General features: G+C 33.6%; 1 protein-coding gene across 1 annotated transcript in view; it reads left to right on the top strand.

The window, feature by feature from the left end:
* LOC123535376 (uncharacterized) overlaps nt 1-18,976 on the top strand; it is a 120,247-nt gene extending 101,271 nt beyond the window's left edge. Inside the window, exons 12-18 of the mRNA XM_053518926.1 lie at nt 8,599-8,740; nt 9,283-9,366; nt 10,162-10,258; nt 12,083-12,198; nt 13,393-13,556; nt 14,800-14,856; nt 16,599-18,976. Of these exons, the coding sequence (XP_053374901.1) occupies nt 8,599-8,740; nt 9,283-9,366; nt 10,162-10,258; nt 12,083-12,198; nt 13,393-13,556; nt 14,800-14,856; nt 16,599-16,734 (796 nt within the window). The 3' untranslated portion in view covers nt 16,735-18,976. The remainder of the gene's footprint in view (nt 1-8,598; nt 8,741-9,282; nt 9,367-10,161; nt 10,259-12,082; nt 12,199-13,392; nt 13,557-14,799; nt 14,857-16,598) is intronic.
* The last annotated feature ends 468 nt before the right edge of the window (nt 18,977-19,444 follow it).

Genomic DNA, 19,444 nt, shown 5'->3' with positions numbered 1-19,444 from the left:
TGTTTCAGCATTTCTGGGAAAGTTTCAATATTATATTAAGGAGAATTTTTTTTAAAATGACAAGGTGGTCGAATTTATCATAGGTCAACGTTTGTCAGTCCTCATTTTACATGCCCCTTTCAGGGCCTCATTTCTTGTGTGTTTGCTTACTAAATATAAATTTAAATTATGTCAACTATTCAGTAAAAGTTCAGCTTTATTTTGATACCAACCATTGACAGCAATTTGCAGAAATAAAAAAGTTACAGGTAAAAAACCTCATTTTCTGTCCGACTTATCATCAGTACCAGTATAGAGACTTCCTTTATGAGTTTATTTGATACAAACTTGAAAAATATCTTTCACAACAATAGATCTTGGATTCTGTGATGAATCCGTCAAATCCAATCATAGGTTCCAGAGTTGCAGCCCCTGACTGACCCCTGAATGAGCCAAAATTTGTTAAGTTTTACCTTGTGAACACGATAGAAGTAACATTTTGCATTCGATTTTGACCACACTTACACTCAACTTAAGTCACATATGATCTTGGTTCCTTTGAAAACCAGCTAGATTCCATCATGGTTGCTATAGAGTTACTTCCCCTGAAAGGAACAGTATTTTTATGTTGGCCTTTCAGCCATATAGAGGTTTAATTCATGCTTTGATTTGATACAGACTTGCACAGAATGTTTATCTTCATGATCTCTAGGCCAAGTTCGAAACTGGTCATGTGGGATAAAAAAAACTAGGTCACCACAGGTCAAATAAAAAAAGTATAAAATACACAGAATGGCAACAGGAGATAATATTGCATAAGCTTGTGTCAACTCATTATCTTTTTGAAGTATTAGCTGACTTGATCACTTGTGATCAAATCAACAGACGTTTATTAAAGTATTATGCTGGCAATACAGCCGGCACATAATAAACCGAATCGAGTCCAGTTTTTGACAACTGTTGATTTCTCAGACTTCCAGTCATAAATTCATTCCTTCCCCATGTAGAAAATACTAATAACATTAAAAAGACACCATTATCATTATAAACAAACGATCTGAAAGAAAGATTTTCATGCCACAAATTTTTATTCTAAAAGCGCTCACCTGTGTACAAGGCTTCAAGTGTGATTGTATTAGTACAGAGTTTGGTTTCTTCTATGTTAGCTTATATTATATACATTTCACACACATTTTTGAACCTAGGGCAATAATTTGAAAAATTACAGTCGAAATTACATAATATCTGATATGACATGCCAAATATCAAGGCCCTAGCCATTATTGATTCAGAGAAGAAGATTTTCAAAGTTTCTTATAAATAAAAGCCTAAGTAAGTACATGTTAGACACAGGGGCATGGCCATTTTTTTTTATTACTTTAGGGTAATAATCTAGACAAGTATGGTAGAGAGTCAAAACCTTATATCAAATGCCAAATATCGAAGCTCTAGAGAAAAGGATTTTTAAATACTGATAGCTAAAAAGCTATTTTTAACCAAAAAGACCCATATGTTCAATGAACCCAAACCATTTGAACAACTTTGAAAGAGGGCTACCAAGAGATCACATGTGTAAAGCTTCATCAAAATCCATTGCGTGGTTTTGGAGGAAATAGTGTTTAGAGAAATTCTTGATGAAAAAGTGACCATGCCCTCTGCCGGCCATGTTTTTTGACGAATCAGAAAAATTTGAACACTGTTTGTAGAAGGCCACACAAGAACCATTTGTGTAAAATTATTTTAAAATCGAGCTAGCAGTTTCACAAAAGCAGATTTTTAAAGTTTCCACAATATACATATAGAGAAAAGTAACCACGTCCTCTGGCTGCCATGTTTTTTGACGAATCAAAATAATTTGAACAATCTTGGTAGAGAGTCACACAAGAAACATAACTCATTTCATTTTAACATCAGCAAACATTTAAGATTTTGTTGGATTACAAATAAACAAACAAAAAGGTTGAAGTATACAATAAAAGGGTCATTATAACAGTAGCTCGATCTAGGACTTTGTATTTAGCTCTTGTGGATTTTGCAATGTTGGATCACTCGGTGCTTGCACGCCTCGTGAGATCCGATCTGGTAAAAATCCATGAGAGCCGAATACAGCATCCCAGATCAAGCTACTATTATAATAACCCTATTTTACTACATGTAATTGTGAATGGAGCTGTACATATTTATTCACAAGTCATTTTCTCTGTTTCTCCAAACTGGGTACATCTGACAAGGATTTGCTTCATTATAAGTTGATATGTAATGAAAAAATATTTTAGTTAAAGATGGGCATACTCTGTCTTTAAATTTTCAACTTGTATCCTGTAAGATGTCTATTTCCATGTGCAAGTAATTCATTTCTTTTAATAAAATTGAAGTTGTATTTGTTTAAAACAAACTTGAGCAAGATGTATTGAACTCAACAAGTAAAATCTCAACGCAACAAAGTCGTATCTTATTATAGATTTATAATAAGATACAACTTTGTTGCGTTGAGGTGACGAAATGTATATTTAAATGACTTATTGCTCAAGAAATCATATTTCAAATATTGGTCTGCCTTTAATTTGTGAATGCCTATTTGAATAAGTCTAACTCGAGCGTAAAACATTTTTCTATAGACTTTTTCACTGTGCCGCAAATGGTAGTAGGTGTATTTACACAATTTGAATAAATCTTTGGCTTTACTTTTGTCTCGGGATCTGATATGTTTGGTATTGTAACGAAGGTTTCGTCTTTACATTGGAAAAAAGATTCACCCCGTATCAAGTTACGTAATTTTGATTAGTCATTGGTTTAACGACAATACTATCTGATGGTACAGTCTGAAGTGATCCACCAGTTGGTGTCAGACATAACAGTGTCGTGAAAATGAAAATTACATGTAGTGTCAAGTGTTAACAAATAGTTGTATAAAGTATGAATTAACATGTGTCAGTTTTAAATGAAACACAGTGGAAGTTAAGTCATTAAGGGGGAATTATATTTGATGTAGGTATTTCATATACATTTTTCAAAAGTCATTTTCATACTTACGCTTTAAAAAAGAATACTCCATGCAAATGAATATGTTATATTATGATATAAATTTTAAATTATTTAAATATATTGAATTTACTTTTCATTATAAGTGACATCAGATAAAGCAGAATATAGTTTGATACCATGCACAAATATATTACATTTCAATTTCTTGATACACATATTGAAATATTTCTCTATAAATCTGGAATTTATATATGAAAAGGTGTGTACTTGTATGAATTTTTTTTATCATTTTGTATATAAAGTAATAGCAGTAATATAGTAATGCTTTAATACTGTAGAAATTTGTGAACTTTGATAATCTTTTTAAATTACTGTAAAATCATTTAATTTCGTGGGCATGAAATTTCGTGGTTTTGGTCAAAATGACGATTTCATGGGGATATGAATTCGTGGATTTCAACATTTGAACATAAAATGAATGGGAATTTTACTTGTTCATTGGGATTAAATTTCGTGGATTGACTCAACCACGAAATCCATGAAAATTAGTCCCCCACGAATATTAATGATTTCACAGTACATATTTTAAAAGTTGATGGAATTAAATGAAGCTAGGGGGTGACACTATTAAGAATATTTGCTTAATATATTACAGTGTTTAAATATTGACAATTTTGCTACATTTTTGTTGACATAATTTTGTTTAGAGTGAACCATTATATTTGTGGTATATAGACACTATACCAACTGTTGAAGATCACAAGAGTCACTAGTATTAACTAACAAGTGTCCTCATAGTAAATATTTTAGAATACCATTCATGTTTCTGGAAATAGGAAAATTTACAAGATTATTTTTGATTATAGGTAATTTTACTTTTTGCTGTTCTTTTAATAATTTTTGTATAATTATTTACGTTGAAAGCAGTACAAAGTCTGAAATACATAATTGATTTTCTGCATTTGAACCACGCCATGAGAAAACCAACATAGTGCATTTGCGACCAGCATGGATCCATACCAGCCTGTGTATTGCAATATGCTTTGAAAGCGAACAGCATGGATCCTGACTAGACTGTGTGGATGCGCAGGCTGGTCTGGATCCATGCTGGTCGCAAATGCACTATGTTGGTTTTCTCATGGCATGGCTCATTTATATTATAGAATGATAGCATAATAAAAATCTGAACAATCTGCAGGATGCCTTACTTTGTTATCAAACAGGCTATTACGAGAGTTGTCCCAGAAAATTGTGAACTTTGTTTATTATTTCGAAAATAAGCCACGCATCAAATAATTATTTCAACTGGTGTTATTTCAATGTATACTGTCTAGGACTATAAAGTTTAAAATTAAGTATCTGTCATATTATTCGAGTATTTTTTAAATAATAGACGTCAGGTAGTGCTAGTCGGCGCACACTCAGTTTTTTTTCTACAAAAAGAAGCGGCTTTCTTTTCAAATTCATGTAACTTTCCCGATATACATTTTACACGATTAAAATTTATATCCTTGTTAATGGTAACGTGTGGCGCATAATTATGTTGCGTTTCAAGTCTTTCGCATCACTTACGTTAAAATAGTGATATAACTCTGAAAGTCACGGTCGCATGCACTTTCAGAAATGACTACATCAGATAAGTTTGCGGCGCAGAAAGTTTTAAAAGCATTTTGTCGCCCTCTCTTTGAATCACTCGCCCAACTTTCCTTAAAACGTTTGTACCATGTAAAGACAAGACTCCTGCTTATATTTGCCTGACTTCCAGATTTTTCCACTTCTCGTTTTGTTTGTGAAGGATTCACAAGCGACCTACACAATATCTTATTAATATTTCCTGGACCGCGAACTTTTCTGATGTCGTAATTTGAAAGTTCGTGCGACCATTACTTTCAAATTTACATCACCATTTTAAAGCAAGTGATGTCAAAGACTTAAAACGCAACATAATTTGCCACACATTGCAATTAACGTCTATATAAATTTTAATCCTATGAGGTATATATCAGGTAAGTTACATGATTATAAATTGAAGCCGCTTCTTTTTGTAGGAGAAAAAAAGGGCGTGCGCCCACTAGCACTGACTGCCGTCCATTTTTTAAAGAATACTCAAATAATATGAGAGGTATTTAATTTTAAACTATATAGTCCTATCGAGTATACATTGATCCAATACCATCAGTTAAAATGATTATTTCATGCGTTGCTTATTTTAGAAACAATTAAAAAAGTCTACCATTTTCTGGGACAACATTAGTATAAGTCCCTTTTGGGTGGAACACTGGAGGAGACTATAGGAAAGCCCGCCGTCTGTCCGTCTGCAAATGTGGATCCTGCAATTACTCAAAAAGTATTCAGGCTAGGTTCATAAAACGTGGTATATGAATAGAGCAATATGTTTATTTTGCATGTATATGACCTATCCTTGTAGGTCAAAGGTCAAGGTCACTATTGAAGTCAAGTCATAACTTTTACATAAAAAGTTTCTCATGATGAGACAATGTGTCAACACATCAATATGCAGTCCAATCATGGTCTGCACTGCTCACTATTCTGTCTGTAAATTTTCAATGAACACCCCTTTGAATAAGTGGTATTGCCCAAATTGGATGACAGACCAATCCATTTTAGAAATTTAGCAGGGTAAAGTTGAAAAGATATGTAACTGGGCAGTAGGAACAGGGAGAGCCAGGGCCCCACCCCCAATAATTTGTCCAATTAATGACTAAAGGTAATTATCTTAGCAACTTTTTGACAGTGAGTCAATTTTAGCTGTGCCCTGCAGTTTTGTAATTGTTTTAGATGGGCTAAGCACAACTTAAAAAAAGAAGAAAAAAATAAAAAATAAATGTTGTTTAACATTCTAGGTCTGTTATGTCTGTTATAGTTCGGCTGAATTCCCCCCCCCCCCCCATCTGAAAATGCTTCGTAATTTGCCTGTGAAGCTGAGACATAAAGTGTTCCCTGATGAAAGAACAAACTGTACTATCACTTTATGCCTTCTCTTTGGGGGCATAAAAACTTTTTAAAAAATTTATCCTGAACATTTGCTTGTAATAAATACTTTATACCATCTTTGAATAAAGGATTTAAATTTTATTTGATCTATGGGAATATTGAAATTTTAATGTATTTAAAAATTCCGATGATGAATATAGCAACGGAATGATCAATTGTAATTTAAATCTTCACGCAGGATAAGACATTCTTTAAACAGGGATATTGCTGTCAGAATTTGGTACTATCTCATGAAAGGGATTTTATGTGGATTTTACTTAGGGAAGAAAGATTTGCCAAGGAATTATATGATTTTAAGATATTGGTCGGAGTGATTGATTTTTCAAGAGTCACAAAGACATTCCAAAATTTTCGGTTACGGGGGTTGCTACTAGGGTTGCTACCATTCTATATCAAAAGGTGGAATAGAATGACAAACTGACATTGAGAAATTGTATTTTTATGACCTTGTCAACTTAAAGTGGTACTACTTTTTACCTAACTTCACTTAAAAAATTTCTGTTTGAACTAAATGTCAGTAAATTGTTTTATAATTTGGTAAAAAACCTGCTTTGCTGTTTAGATTATGCTTGACAAAAAAAAAAAAAAATGACACATATGATATCAATCTGTTTCTTTGAATTGTTGGGCCAGGATGTTTTTCATGTATATACAAGAGGAAATTTATAAAGCAGTCATGTCCTGGTCTGGTAAAGAAAAAATAAGGTATTTTGTACAGTAGTCACTTTTTGTAGTTCAATTTAGACAATGCAGGGGAAAAGTTGCATTGTTAAAAATATGTGCAATAAGGCCAGGTCTCGAACCCATGGAGGGTCTCAGAATACTGTTGAGATCCTTTATCAACTGAGCTACTTTGTCACTTTCACACTTTTTTAAAGTTTAAGATTTTAGCTTGACTATTTAAAGAATAGGTAGAGCTGTTGGACTCACCCATGCATCGGTGTCGGCCCCCCTTAAGAAGTTTTGGGCATATTAAAATCGCACTGTCCGTCTGTGCGCGCATCTGCGTGCGTCCGTGTAAATTCTTGTCTAGGCTGTAACTCTGCCATCCATAAAAAGATTGTGAATCAACTTGGCATAAATGTTCACCATAATGAGATGACGAGTTGTGCGCAAGATCCAGACCCCTAGCTCCAAGGTCAAGGTCACACTTAGAGGTTAAAGGTTAACATGATCAGTTTCTTGTCCAGTCCATAACTCTGTCATCAATGAAGGGATTTCAGAATTACTTGGCATAAATGTTCCCTATAATCAGTTGATGTGTCATGCGCAAGACCCAGACCCCCCTAGGTCACACTTAGAAGTCAAAGGTTAACATGGTCTGTTTCTTGTCTTGTCCATAACTCTGCCATTTATCAAGGGATTTTAAAATTACTTGGCATGTTAACCATATTGAGAAGGTGTGTCATGCTTATGACCCTGATCTCTCAGGTAAAGGTCACAAAAAGATTCATACCTAAACTATTTTGCCATATTTTGCACAGACAACTGTAGCATTCTTGGGCTTGCTTCGGGGGCATTTGTCACTTATAGTGACAGCTCTTGTTCTACTTATATTTATTCAGTTCACAAGGCTGTTGAACAGTTGAGCGTTCCTGTCCTCTTGTTAAACAAGGAATAAGCGTTATATCATAAAAATGTCTAAATTCATTTGTGTTCAAAATACATATTTTAAATTTTGATTGAAAGACAAGTGTTATCTTCTTTTGAAGTATATGATAATGAGCCCGATTTGAATCTTCAAAGAAAGCTTTTTTATTTGTTTCTTCAGAAAAAAAGTGTATTCTTTACAAATAATTGGTCTGACTTGTGTTTGTATTTTCAAGTTTATAGATCTAATTTGTCAATCTCTATTTTGCCTTTTCATTTCAAACATTAAAATAAATTACAACCATTGAAATAACTGGTGGAGGTCATTTCAAAATACAAAATTATTTTTTTTTCTATTGAAATTATTTTTTCTATCCAATAATAAAGTTTTGAATTCAGACTTTATTTCAAAGTGTATATCTTTTTTGAACCAGTTGCTTTAAATACTGAATGTTTAAATTGGGATTGAAGTAAGATGAGAGGCCATCAATAAATTTATATTTAGTTAGTGTAAATATATACCTTCTATAGAAAGTTGTTTGAATATCATTTTTGATTTTTGGTACTTGAAAAACTATTTGAAAATCTTATAACTATGTTCGTTTGTGATTATTTTGATGGCGTAAATACACACACAACTTCTGGTTAGTAAATATTCTTGTGTTTACCATTCATGTTTGAATTCCATTTTCATTGTTCAAATGTTTTAGCCTACTTTATGGGAAAATGAAAATTTTGTTCCTGTTTTTGTTAACCCTTATCAAATGATTCTGCCTTTGCGACCAGTGTAGATCAAGATCTGCACTGATCGTCATTTAGTCAGTATCTTTTTGGTAAGCACCCCTTTTAACAATTAATGGTACTGACCAGTTTGAGGGGTAAGCATTAATACAACAGGGATAACTGCTTTAATGGTAACATACTATTTTTCTTTATAATAACAGTGACAAGGTAGATTCAATGACAGACCACAAGGTTCCTGACTTACCAGTCAATCTTGATAACAAATTATTTTTCCTATATTTACAGTGACAAGGTAGATTCAAAGCTAGACCTCAAGGTTCCTGACTTACCATCTAATCTTGAGAAAGAGAAAACAAAGAAAGAAAAATCAAAAGCAAAGAGACATTTAATTGAACAAGAGGATGACCTGTACAGGCCAGACCCAGGGGTAAGTTACACTTTTACTTGTTGAGATTTCATATTACAACTTCATTTCATAAGAAAATGTCCTTTTCATTAAGTGTAGTTTTCAAACCAAAAGTATTACTTGGGATATGTATAATATGAATATACAGTCAATCCATTTCATATACGTGTGAGATCTATGTCATGATATGGAGTCCATTTTGAATTCTAGGTATTGCTTTTTGTTTTAATTGTTGTTTACTGGTTTTTAAAACGGTACAATTTTCTTGAGAGAGAAAGAAATTTAAACTTGTGCCTTTACAAAGGAGAGTAAAACAATGATTGCTTATAATCTGTTACTGTCGGAATATTTGCCTTGGGGATGCCTGTTTAGGCCCAGAAGTTTTCTGCTATTGATATAAAGTAGTATCTGGATTGAAAAGTTTATTCATAGTCTTTTACGCCGTCATTTACAATATAACTAAGAGTTGTCCTTTATCCAGGGGTGTGAGACAAGTTGTGCCACACTGGTATAAACACCAGAAACTATTTTTTTTCTTACATTGTATACATTCGCCGTTTTAGGAGTTGTTGAATGAACAGCTGAGACAGAACAGAGCTGAATTTGATTGGTCAAACATGGAACAAAACGGAGTTGAAGATATAAAGGTTGGTACCTCATTAACCCTTACCATGCGGGACACGATAGATTCTGCCATTGCGACCAGTGTAGATCACGATCCGCCTGCACATTCGTTGATTAAACTGTTGCATATATATAAACATAATAATTGATCTTTAACGTTTACCGAGTTACCCCTGCTAAATTTCTAAAATGGACTGGTCCATCATTAAATTTCATAGTACCACTTGCTCACTGAAAATTTACTGACTGAATAGCGAACAGTGCAGACCGTAATCAGCCTGCACACAAAGGCAGAATCACTTGCTGCCAGAACCGCCTCGGTAGCCTAGGGGTAGAGCATCCGCTTTGAGTGCGGGAGGTCGTGGGTTCGATCCCCGGCCGCGTCATACCTGAGACGTAAAAAATGGTACTAGCAGCTTCCTCGCTTGGCGCTCAGCATTAAGGAGATAGTGTTAGGACTGGTCAGCCAGGTGTCAGTATAATGTGACTGGGTGGGGTATCATGCCACGTGTCTACGGCGTGATATTCCAGTGAGGCAGCACTATAAAGTTGGGCATTGTGCTCACTGCTAAAGTAGACACCGTCGTTTATATGACTGAAAAATTGTTGAAAAAGACGTTAAACCCCAACACACACACACACACACTTGCTGCCAGCAAGCTAAAGGTTGAACAGTCCTAAAATTACAAATCAAAGCAGTAAAACAAGAGGTAGAGAAATACAGCATCTATAACCAACATAACAAAATTGTAATATAATTGCATTGATAGTGTCATCTTGTCATGCTATTCAAATACCAACCTTTTTCTGTTTTCTAGCGACCATCAAAGATCAAGTCATGGATTTCAGGCAGACTGGCCCTGTCACAACAAGCCAGTAGGTTTGAGTTGCCCATGGATATGAAAAACCTTGAAAGTAAGTGAAAACAGGGATGCAACTAGACCCAAAATATATGCCCAGGACCAACCTGATACTGAATTCGGGACTGGCTTCTCACAGGTTTATTTTTGTCTGGAAGGTGTGTAGGAGCAGTTTCCAGCATATCTAGAACCAAAAATACAATTTGAAAACATTTCTGAAAGTTTATGTGAAAGCCTAGGTACCTACTTGTAGCCATGCCAGTGCAGACTGTATGTTTGTTATTTCATCATGAAAACAGGTTTTCTGTAAGTTTTCTCATCTTAGGACAGTAAGGTTTTCTGGAATTTTTCACATCTTTAGTACAGTAACATTTTCTGGCAGTTTTCTCATCAATAGAACAGTAACATTTTCTGGCAGTTTTCTCATCAATAGAGCAGTAACATTTTCTGGCAGTTTCTCATCAGTAGAGCAGTAACATTTTCTGGCAGTTTCTCATCAGTAGAGCAGTAACATTTTCTGGCAGTTTTCTCATCAATAGAGCAGTAACATTTTCTGGCAGTTTTCTCATCAATAGAGCAGTAACATTTTCTGGCAGTTTTCTCATCAATAGAGCAGTAACTTTTTCTGGCAGTTTCTCATCAATAGAGCAGTAACATTTTCTGGCAGTTTCTCATCAGTAGAGCAGTAACTTTTTCTGGCAGTTTCTCATCAATAGAGCAGTAACATTTTCTGGCAGTTTCTCATCAATAGAGCAGTAACTTTTTCTGGCAGTTTTTAATCTTTAGAGCAGTAAGTTTTTCTGGAAGTTTTTCATCAATAGAGCAGTAACATTTTCTGGCAGTTTCTCATCAATAGAGCAGTAACTTTTTCTGGCATTGTTTCGTCTTTAGAGCAGTAGGTTTTTCTGGCAGTTTTCTCATCAATAGGACAGTAACTTCTGTGGTATTTTATGAAAATAAGGGCAGTAATTTTTGTGAAATTTTGTGGTTTTGTCATCATTGGGGCAGTAACTTCCGGACAGTTTCCTCATCAACAGGGCAGTAGCTTCTTGGCATCTTTTTCATCATTAGGACAGCAACTTTCATGAAATTTTGTCATTGTTAGGGCAGTAATCATTTTTTCTGGCAATTTTCTCATCAGTTAATAGGGCAATTAACTTCTAGGTAATTCTATAATCATTTATTAGGGCATTTACTTCCTCTATGTAGATTTACATCATTTAATACGACAGTAAAATCCTGTTGTCATTTTTTTCATCACAAGAGTCATAACAGTGTAGGCCATTTCATCATCGCTTCAGGAATAGAATGTTTTTTGGGCTAATTTTTCAGTAATAGGCCTATAGAATTTTGTTTGCAATTTGCATCATAAGGGTCGTTATCCCAGTGAAGGGATTATTGACTTACGAGGAGTTTTTTCAAGGAATATTTACAAAGCTTTATATTATAAGTTTGAGTAAATAAACCGTAACTGAAACAGGTATGTATGATTAATTAATAAATCATGATATTGTCCTATCTTTTTTTAAGTTTCTTTAAACCTGTACCAAATATACGTTTTACTGATTAAGTAATGTTCAAATATCAGTATTACGTAATGATGTCATAATCATGTTCAAATTTTATCAATATTTGTAATGATTTCATTTACACGAGGAATGAGTGGATGTGGGTAGTATAGAATATATATTTTTCAGGAAAATGTACAAAATTTAGTTTCTAAACACTTACTTTTTCAGTTTTAAAAATTTTCTAAATGGTTAAGTATTTTTACTGTTGTTCCGCATTAGGGTGAGTTTTTTTTTTTTTTTTTTTTTTTTTTTACATCAATTTTAATTATTTATTGATTGATTTATTTGACATGTCACCTGTATTTCAGAAATGACCCCTCAGGATTATATCAGAAAACACTGTATCATCACATCAAGACGTCAAAACTTGTACCAGAAAATATTCATGAAAAACAAGGACAAGTCACATACTATCTTATATAAGGTAAAAATAATTTGCCAAAGTAACATCAGTTTGGATTTTAGTAAATGTATGAAAGGAATTAAATGTTGTACCAAAATTTTAGATTTCATTTATATCAAATTATCATATTCATACAAGTTTGAAGTAGCCTTTAATGTAATGGCCCCATAGTGATAATCAGCAATTTCTGTGCAAGTTTGTGTCCTCCATGTGCTAATTCGGTAACCTTCAACCATTACAGAAAATTATTTTTCATAATAACCGCAAAATGCCGATACCACAAAGGAAAATTGACAGTTGTTATTTTGGGTCCAAAAGAAGATTTGTAACTTTTTGGCCAGTCCCCATCCAACTTGGTTTAAGGTATCCAATCCACAAATAGATATAGTGCAATGCATGGTGACCCCATGTTGTTATTTTTGGTATCATTTAAAAGAAGAGTTGTGACTGCAGAACAAGAATTAGTAAATAAAATGACTATAAATAATATGCACGTATTACTTCAGAAATGATCTTCGACTGTGAAATGATAAGTCTTACTCTGTAGTAAATGGATTTCTGTTGAAGTATCATTGAAGACTATAAATTAGAAAATGAAAATTCTAGAACATATTTTTGTTATGTAGTTAATATTTTCTTTTTCAGTAGACAATTAATACACTTTCAAATGATACTAAAATTATATGAGCTTATTTGATATATTTTAATAGCACTGTTATATAGAACTTGCTTATTTCTGGATCAGATACCTTAAAGGCTTTATAAATGTACCTACTGTTCAATCCACCTTTCTGTTAAAGACTTCTCTTTAAGTAGAAAACAATTACTATTATATTATACAGATGCAGTATTCTTAAGAACTCCAAGAATTATAATAGGAACTTTTGAAAGAACTTGATTAGTTTCCAATTTGTGGTCAAAAATAATTTTGGTTTGGTATTTTCTGTCGTAAATTTCAGCCAATTTGACATTGCTTTCATTTGTGAATGGACTGTCATAAATGCTATTTAGATCTAGTATTATTTATGAAAGATTAGCAATCTACTACAATGACTTGCTTTCAAAATTTATATTTTAAGACATTTTGAGTTGGTCAGATGCTTCCATTTGCGTTAATGCACTATCAGAGCTGAACTATTTTGACTTCATAGTTTGAATTGTGAAATTACATAAAAAATGTAAAATACATTAAATTCATATCTGTTATCATGTCAGGATTTGGACCGATCCTTGAAGGACGTACTGGTGAACACAATTACCTCGGAACAGGTGCAAGAAGTGCTGAACACGTTAAATATCACAGAAAACACGAAGGTGGATTATCAACTGTTTGCTGGAATGGCGGCATTTGCAGAACGTGTTCTATACCCATCTTTTGTGTAAGTTGTTCTTGTAAACATTTTATCAACATTTTAACCCTCAACATGCTGGACACGATTGATTCTGCCTTTGCGACCAGTGTAGATAATGATCAGCCTGCACATCCGTGCAGTCTGATCATGATCTGCACTGTTTACCATTCAGTCAGGATCTTTTTGGTAAGCACCCCTTTTAACAGTTAATGGTAGTGTCCAAATTGAAAGATGGGCAAGTTCATTGTAGAAATTTAGCAAGGTAAGGGTTAATGATATATCACAAAATTCCTTCTCTGAGTTTGTCTATTTGAACTTCCTTTATGTTAGTATTTGACAAGAATAATATTAAGTTTGTTCTGATCAAGGCTTGTTTGATTTAAAAGAAGAGGTACTGGCTCTATCTCATATCTCTTTAATACAGTTGAAACTCAGTATCTCAAATTCCAAGGGATCTAACATTTAACTTTGGGATAACCAAAATTTGACTTAAAAATTGTATTTAGTGCACGTTTGCTGGAGGGGACTTGAAAATGTGTTTGAGGTAGCTGAAATTTTGAGATAAGCAAGTTCTAGATATCGAGATACCAAGTTTCAGCTGTATGTAGATAATAGTTATTGTACTGTCATACTCAGAGCAGTAGTGACCGCGCAATGTCGGGCGAAAAAATTTGTATTCTCATCCGTTATTTCTGCATTCTTCAGCCAAAAATGTGGCTCATGTGTGCAGTGGTTTCCACAACAAATGGAGAATACGTAATCACAATTGGAGAAAACATGATTAACCTTTAGCCTGCTAAATTTGTAAAATGAACTGGTCCATCATTCAATTTAGGCAATGCCATTTATTATTTGAAGGGGTGTTTACTGAAAATTTACTGACTGAACAGCAAACAGTGCAGACCATGATTAGCCGCATGGACATGCAGGCCGATCCTGGTCAGCACTGGTCGCAAAGGCAGAATAACTTGCCGCCAGCAGGCTAAAGATTAAACAGAAATTACAGATTATCATTTCCTACCCACTGCCTTAAAATTAATGTACTTTTTAAATCATTTGAGAAAAGAATTTTTTATTTCATTTCTTTTCTGAATTAAGTACATGATATTGTCAAAGTTGTTACTTTTTATTGTTTAATTAGAAAATGCTCTCGGTTATAAGCTTATCTCAGATGGTGTATATATTACTATTAATAGAATATGAGTGTTCATTATCAAACTTAGTATGGAGGTAAATGAAATTGATAAATTGGTTCCATTTGTCTATATAGCACAGACGAGTATCTTCGAAAACTTATAGAATTAGAGATAGCATTTGGTCTGTTAGGGTGAGTTCGTGTTGAGGAGTTATATTGTTTTACATGTTGCTACAAACTGAGGCTTAACTGTGAAACTATGTAGTTTGTTTGCAAATGTTTGAAATAAATTGTTCATGATGTAACACATGATAAAAATAATACATAGAGTTAAAATTTCATGGGTAATAACACTGATTTTCAGGCATTATGTTTCTTGTTTTGTTGCATTGTTTGTTTGCTTAATAAATACTGTTGAACCAGAAATTCTTGTCATTTTGGAGTTATATATTATTATTTATTTATTTCTTTCAATGACTTTAAATGATACATGTAATACAGAAACTTCAAAAGTCAAAGAAAGTCGCATTGTTTTCAATTTTGTCTCAGTCTTACGGAAAATCATACAAAAAAAAATAAAAAACATAAAATAAAAAAATCCCAATAGACTGACAGGCTGATATTTCTGGTTACATGGTAGCTAGTGCTTGATATTGTTTTGTTGAATTTTGTATATTTGAATAGATTGAAGTTTCATGTACTTTTGTGTGTGCAGTTCTTAATTTTTTTCATGGATTGCAGTTATTTTCATTTGAAGAATGTGTTCAAATACATGTAAACATGTATCCATAAATGTGTTTGCCATTTATACTTTTCACTGATAGTCATGTTTTCAGTGGTATAACATGGGTGCGCTGAGTGTTTATATATATGTGTGTGTTTAAATAGGTTTTCTTCTAATGCAGGAGTTTTTTGTTTTTTATGCCCCCGAAGGGAGGCATATAGTTTTTGAACCGTCGGTCTGTCGGTCTGTCAGTCTGTCGGTCTGTCCGCATTTTTCGTGTCCGGTCCATATCTTTGTCATCGATGGATGGATTTTCAAATAACTTGGCATGAATGTGTACCACAGTAAGACGACGTGTCGCGCGCAAGACCCAGGTCCGTAGCTCAAAGGTCAAGGTCACACTTAGACATTAAAGGTTATTGCATTGATGGGCGTGTCCGGTCCATATCTTTGTCATCGATGGATGGATTTTCAAATAACTTGGCATGAATGTGTACCACAGTAAGACGACGTGTCGCGCACAAGACCCAGGTCCGTATCTCAAAGGTCAAGGTCACACTTAGACATTAAGGGATAGTGCATTGATGGGCGTGTCCGGTCCATATCTTTGTCATCGATGGATGGATTTTCAAATAACTTGGCATGAATGTGTACCACAGTAAGACGACGTGTCATGCGCAAGACCCAGGTCCGTAGCTCAAAGGTCAAAGTCACACTTAGATGTTAAAGGTCTTTTTTCATGATAGTGCATTGATGGGCGTGTCCGGTCCATATCTTTGTCATTCATGCATGGATTTTAAAATAACTACGCATAAATGTGTGACACAGTAAGACGACGTGTCGCGCACAAGACCCAGCTCCGTAGGTCAAAGGTCCTAAACTCGAACATCGGCCATAACTATTCATTTAAAGTGCCATCGGGGGCATGTGTCATCCTATGGAGACAGCTCTTGTTTAAAACTGAAAATAAGGTCAAGGTCTTATAAAAACCAAATAAGCGTCTCATGAATGTATACTATATCAAGTGATTTGTATCAAAAATGATGAGGCAGTTTCTATTTTAAACATGGATATGATGTGAAATGGGTGTCATTTGTGTCTTAAAATGGATAAATATCTAAGATTTCTCAAAATTTGAATGCAGTTTAGTGTTGTCATTTGTATTGGATTTGTCATTTTGTATAAATAATGATTTATTGTATTGTTACAGTACGGAAGACACTCAGGATATGCCAGAATACCAAAGAGAGAAGATTGAGTGTGCTGATTTCTCTGCGTTACCATGGAAACTACATGGGGTCAAGGTCAAACCAGATATGAGAAAAATGTTGGAACAGATCAGCTGATAATTTGCATTTGAAGTGTATCTGTAGCCTTGTTCATGTTGAACACGTGTTAGACACTAGCAGAATTTCTTTTATAACTTCAATTAAAGAAGAAATTAACTGTTTATTATTAAAAAAATGTGCTTGGCTGGCCCCCAGGTCATCAGTGTTTTACTTATGCTCTGTCCATATACAGGGCTACAGTCACTGATTTGGTAAATGGCCTTGCAAGTGTTGCTCATGCAAAAGCCGTTAGCAAGTAAGAAATCAAGATTGATTTGATCCAAACATTTACGAACAGGTCTACCCTAGCATATTTTGAATTAGTGCGCCTGATTTGTCCATTATTTACCCTATAATCTGGAGTAGAAGGATCCACAATAGATGTTTGGTAGAGTTGATTTCTGGAAAATAGTGGTAAAAAGGTCATAGCAATAAGTGCTTGTGATTTCTGTTGCAGAAAACAACTGAAATTATTCAAATAAGCTAAATATATATTCTTTATTCTGTATATATTTTTTTCATTCTTTTTACCAAAGAGAATTTACATGTAAAGGGAGATAATAATGATTATGTGTAAAGTGTATATACATGCTATTTAGTCTATATTACAATGAACATTGCATAATACGCAATTTTGTATGACTTTATCCAATTACTTTATGATCTTGCATTAAAATATGTTGTTTTTTTATTTAATTTGTTTATTTTGATGTTTTATAGTTTATTCTTGAAAGGATGTTCATTATTGAATACCAATTATTTTGGTTAAACTCACAATTTGTGTTGTAATATCAGAGATTGCTATATTACGTATGTACGCGACTTTCAACAAATTGTCGTTTAGTTATTTACTTACCATAGTAGTTATTTTGCATTGAAGTAGCAATACCTTTGATTGGGATAAATAAAACTAGTCTTGTTGAAATAGTGAGAGCATTATCTTGTTAATTTATGGTACACATGTACGTAATTTGTTGTAAGAATTTTGTACATGTACTTATATAGACAAACTTCGTTAAATCTCAACCTGCCTATTTATAGAACTTATATCTTTGTTTCAAATGTAGTTGCCACAGTTTATATTATTAATATTAATTTCTTGATAATCTCTTTTTTCGGTAATTGTTTTTTCTTTTCAGATATTTGTCGAAGATTTGAATACTTGATTTATGTAGTTGAAAGTATGGTACAATCTGTTGTGTCTACTTGGTCAGTCTCAGCATAACCTTTCACCCTTAGCCTGCTAAATTTCTAAAATGGACTGGTCCATCATTCAATTTTGGCAATACCATTTATTATTAGAAGGGGTGTTCACTGAAAATTTGCTGACTGGATAGCGAACAGTGCAGACCATGATCAGTCTGCAGCAGGCTAAAGGTTAAGCATAATGGAATTTAAAATAATTTGGCTCACAATGTTTAAAACTGTGGGTATTTGAGTTAAAGATGACACTTTATAATTGTTAAGAATCTGTTGATAAATTTGCTATTTTTCTATTTTATTTGATATCATTTATGAAATTTCATTTTCCAGTCAAATGTTTTAAGCACCACTGATTTTTAGAAGTTTTTTTTAAAAAATTCTGAATTGGGTTAGCATATACCTTAAACTTACATTACCTTCATACAGCTTTTACATAAATGAGCCGCACCATGAGAAAACCAACATAGTGGCTTTGCGACCAGCATGGATCCAGACCAGTCCGTGCAGTCTGGTCTGGATCCATGCTGGTCGCAAAGCCACTATGTTGGTTTTCTCATGGCACGGCTCAAATATTTTTTCTTCACTTCGAAATTTGCAATTTGTTTATTGTACTGTGTAATCAGGTGAGCATATAGTAATTACTAGTATAGGCCTTTTTTTTTGGCTTTTTGTATTAAAGATTTTTAAACTTGTGATATTGAAAAATTTGTGATATTTTTGTTTGTATACATATATTATGCAATCTGTCATGTTATAATAAGACCATTCTGTTAGAAACAAATTTCAAAATTTTTAACATATCATAGATTATGTTTTGAAGACATTTTTTTGTAAACCTGAAAATAAACCCTATATAGGAGTACAAATGACAGTTGTTTTTTTTCTGAACAGAAAAAAAATCACATTTTTCCAATAAGCAGAATTTTGAATATTTGAGTCAGATGGTCCTATTTTTACACAATAATTTGCATTGAAATTGTTTAAATGTTTATGCATTTCAGCTGTTTAGATTTTATAAACTTTATTTCATGTCAGCAATAAAACAGAAATTTTCTTATACTTTTGTTATGTCTTGCATTACTGTCAACATGGATTAAAGAGAGCACACAAAGGACCACAAAAAGTAGTCTCTTGATGAATTTTTGAAAAGTTGTTGCACCATTATGACGTAAGGCATAACAAAAATGTTTGTTTCCGGTAATGTGCTAAAAAAAAATAGGGTAGGTAGGTCGGTAAATCTTTTTTTTAGGGGGGGGGGTTTTATTGACTTCGAGATTCAAAGTGGTCATTGTAAAATGTTGCTAAAAACAGTTGGTCACATGTACAATGTCTACGATATTAGTTGTCAGAATGGACATTGTGTATTACACAAGTCAGTCAGCCAGTGAAGTCCTCGCCTGATGATTGCTTTTCAGGAGACGTCCAAACCCCACATCATTGACACAATGATCCAACTGATTAAACAAACCTGTTGATAACTTTACAGGTAGGACTACAGTGAAACACAACTTTCATTTTCTGTGGC

This window comes from Mercenaria mercenaria, chromosome 12 (assembly GCF_021730395.1).
Source record: "Mercenaria mercenaria strain notata chromosome 12, MADL_Memer_1, whole genome shotgun sequence".
In the NCBI taxonomy this organism is placed as follows: Eukaryota; Metazoa; Mollusca; class Bivalvia; order Venerida; family Veneridae; genus Mercenaria; species Mercenaria mercenaria.
This window is presented reverse-complemented; position numbering and strand designations above follow the sequence as displayed.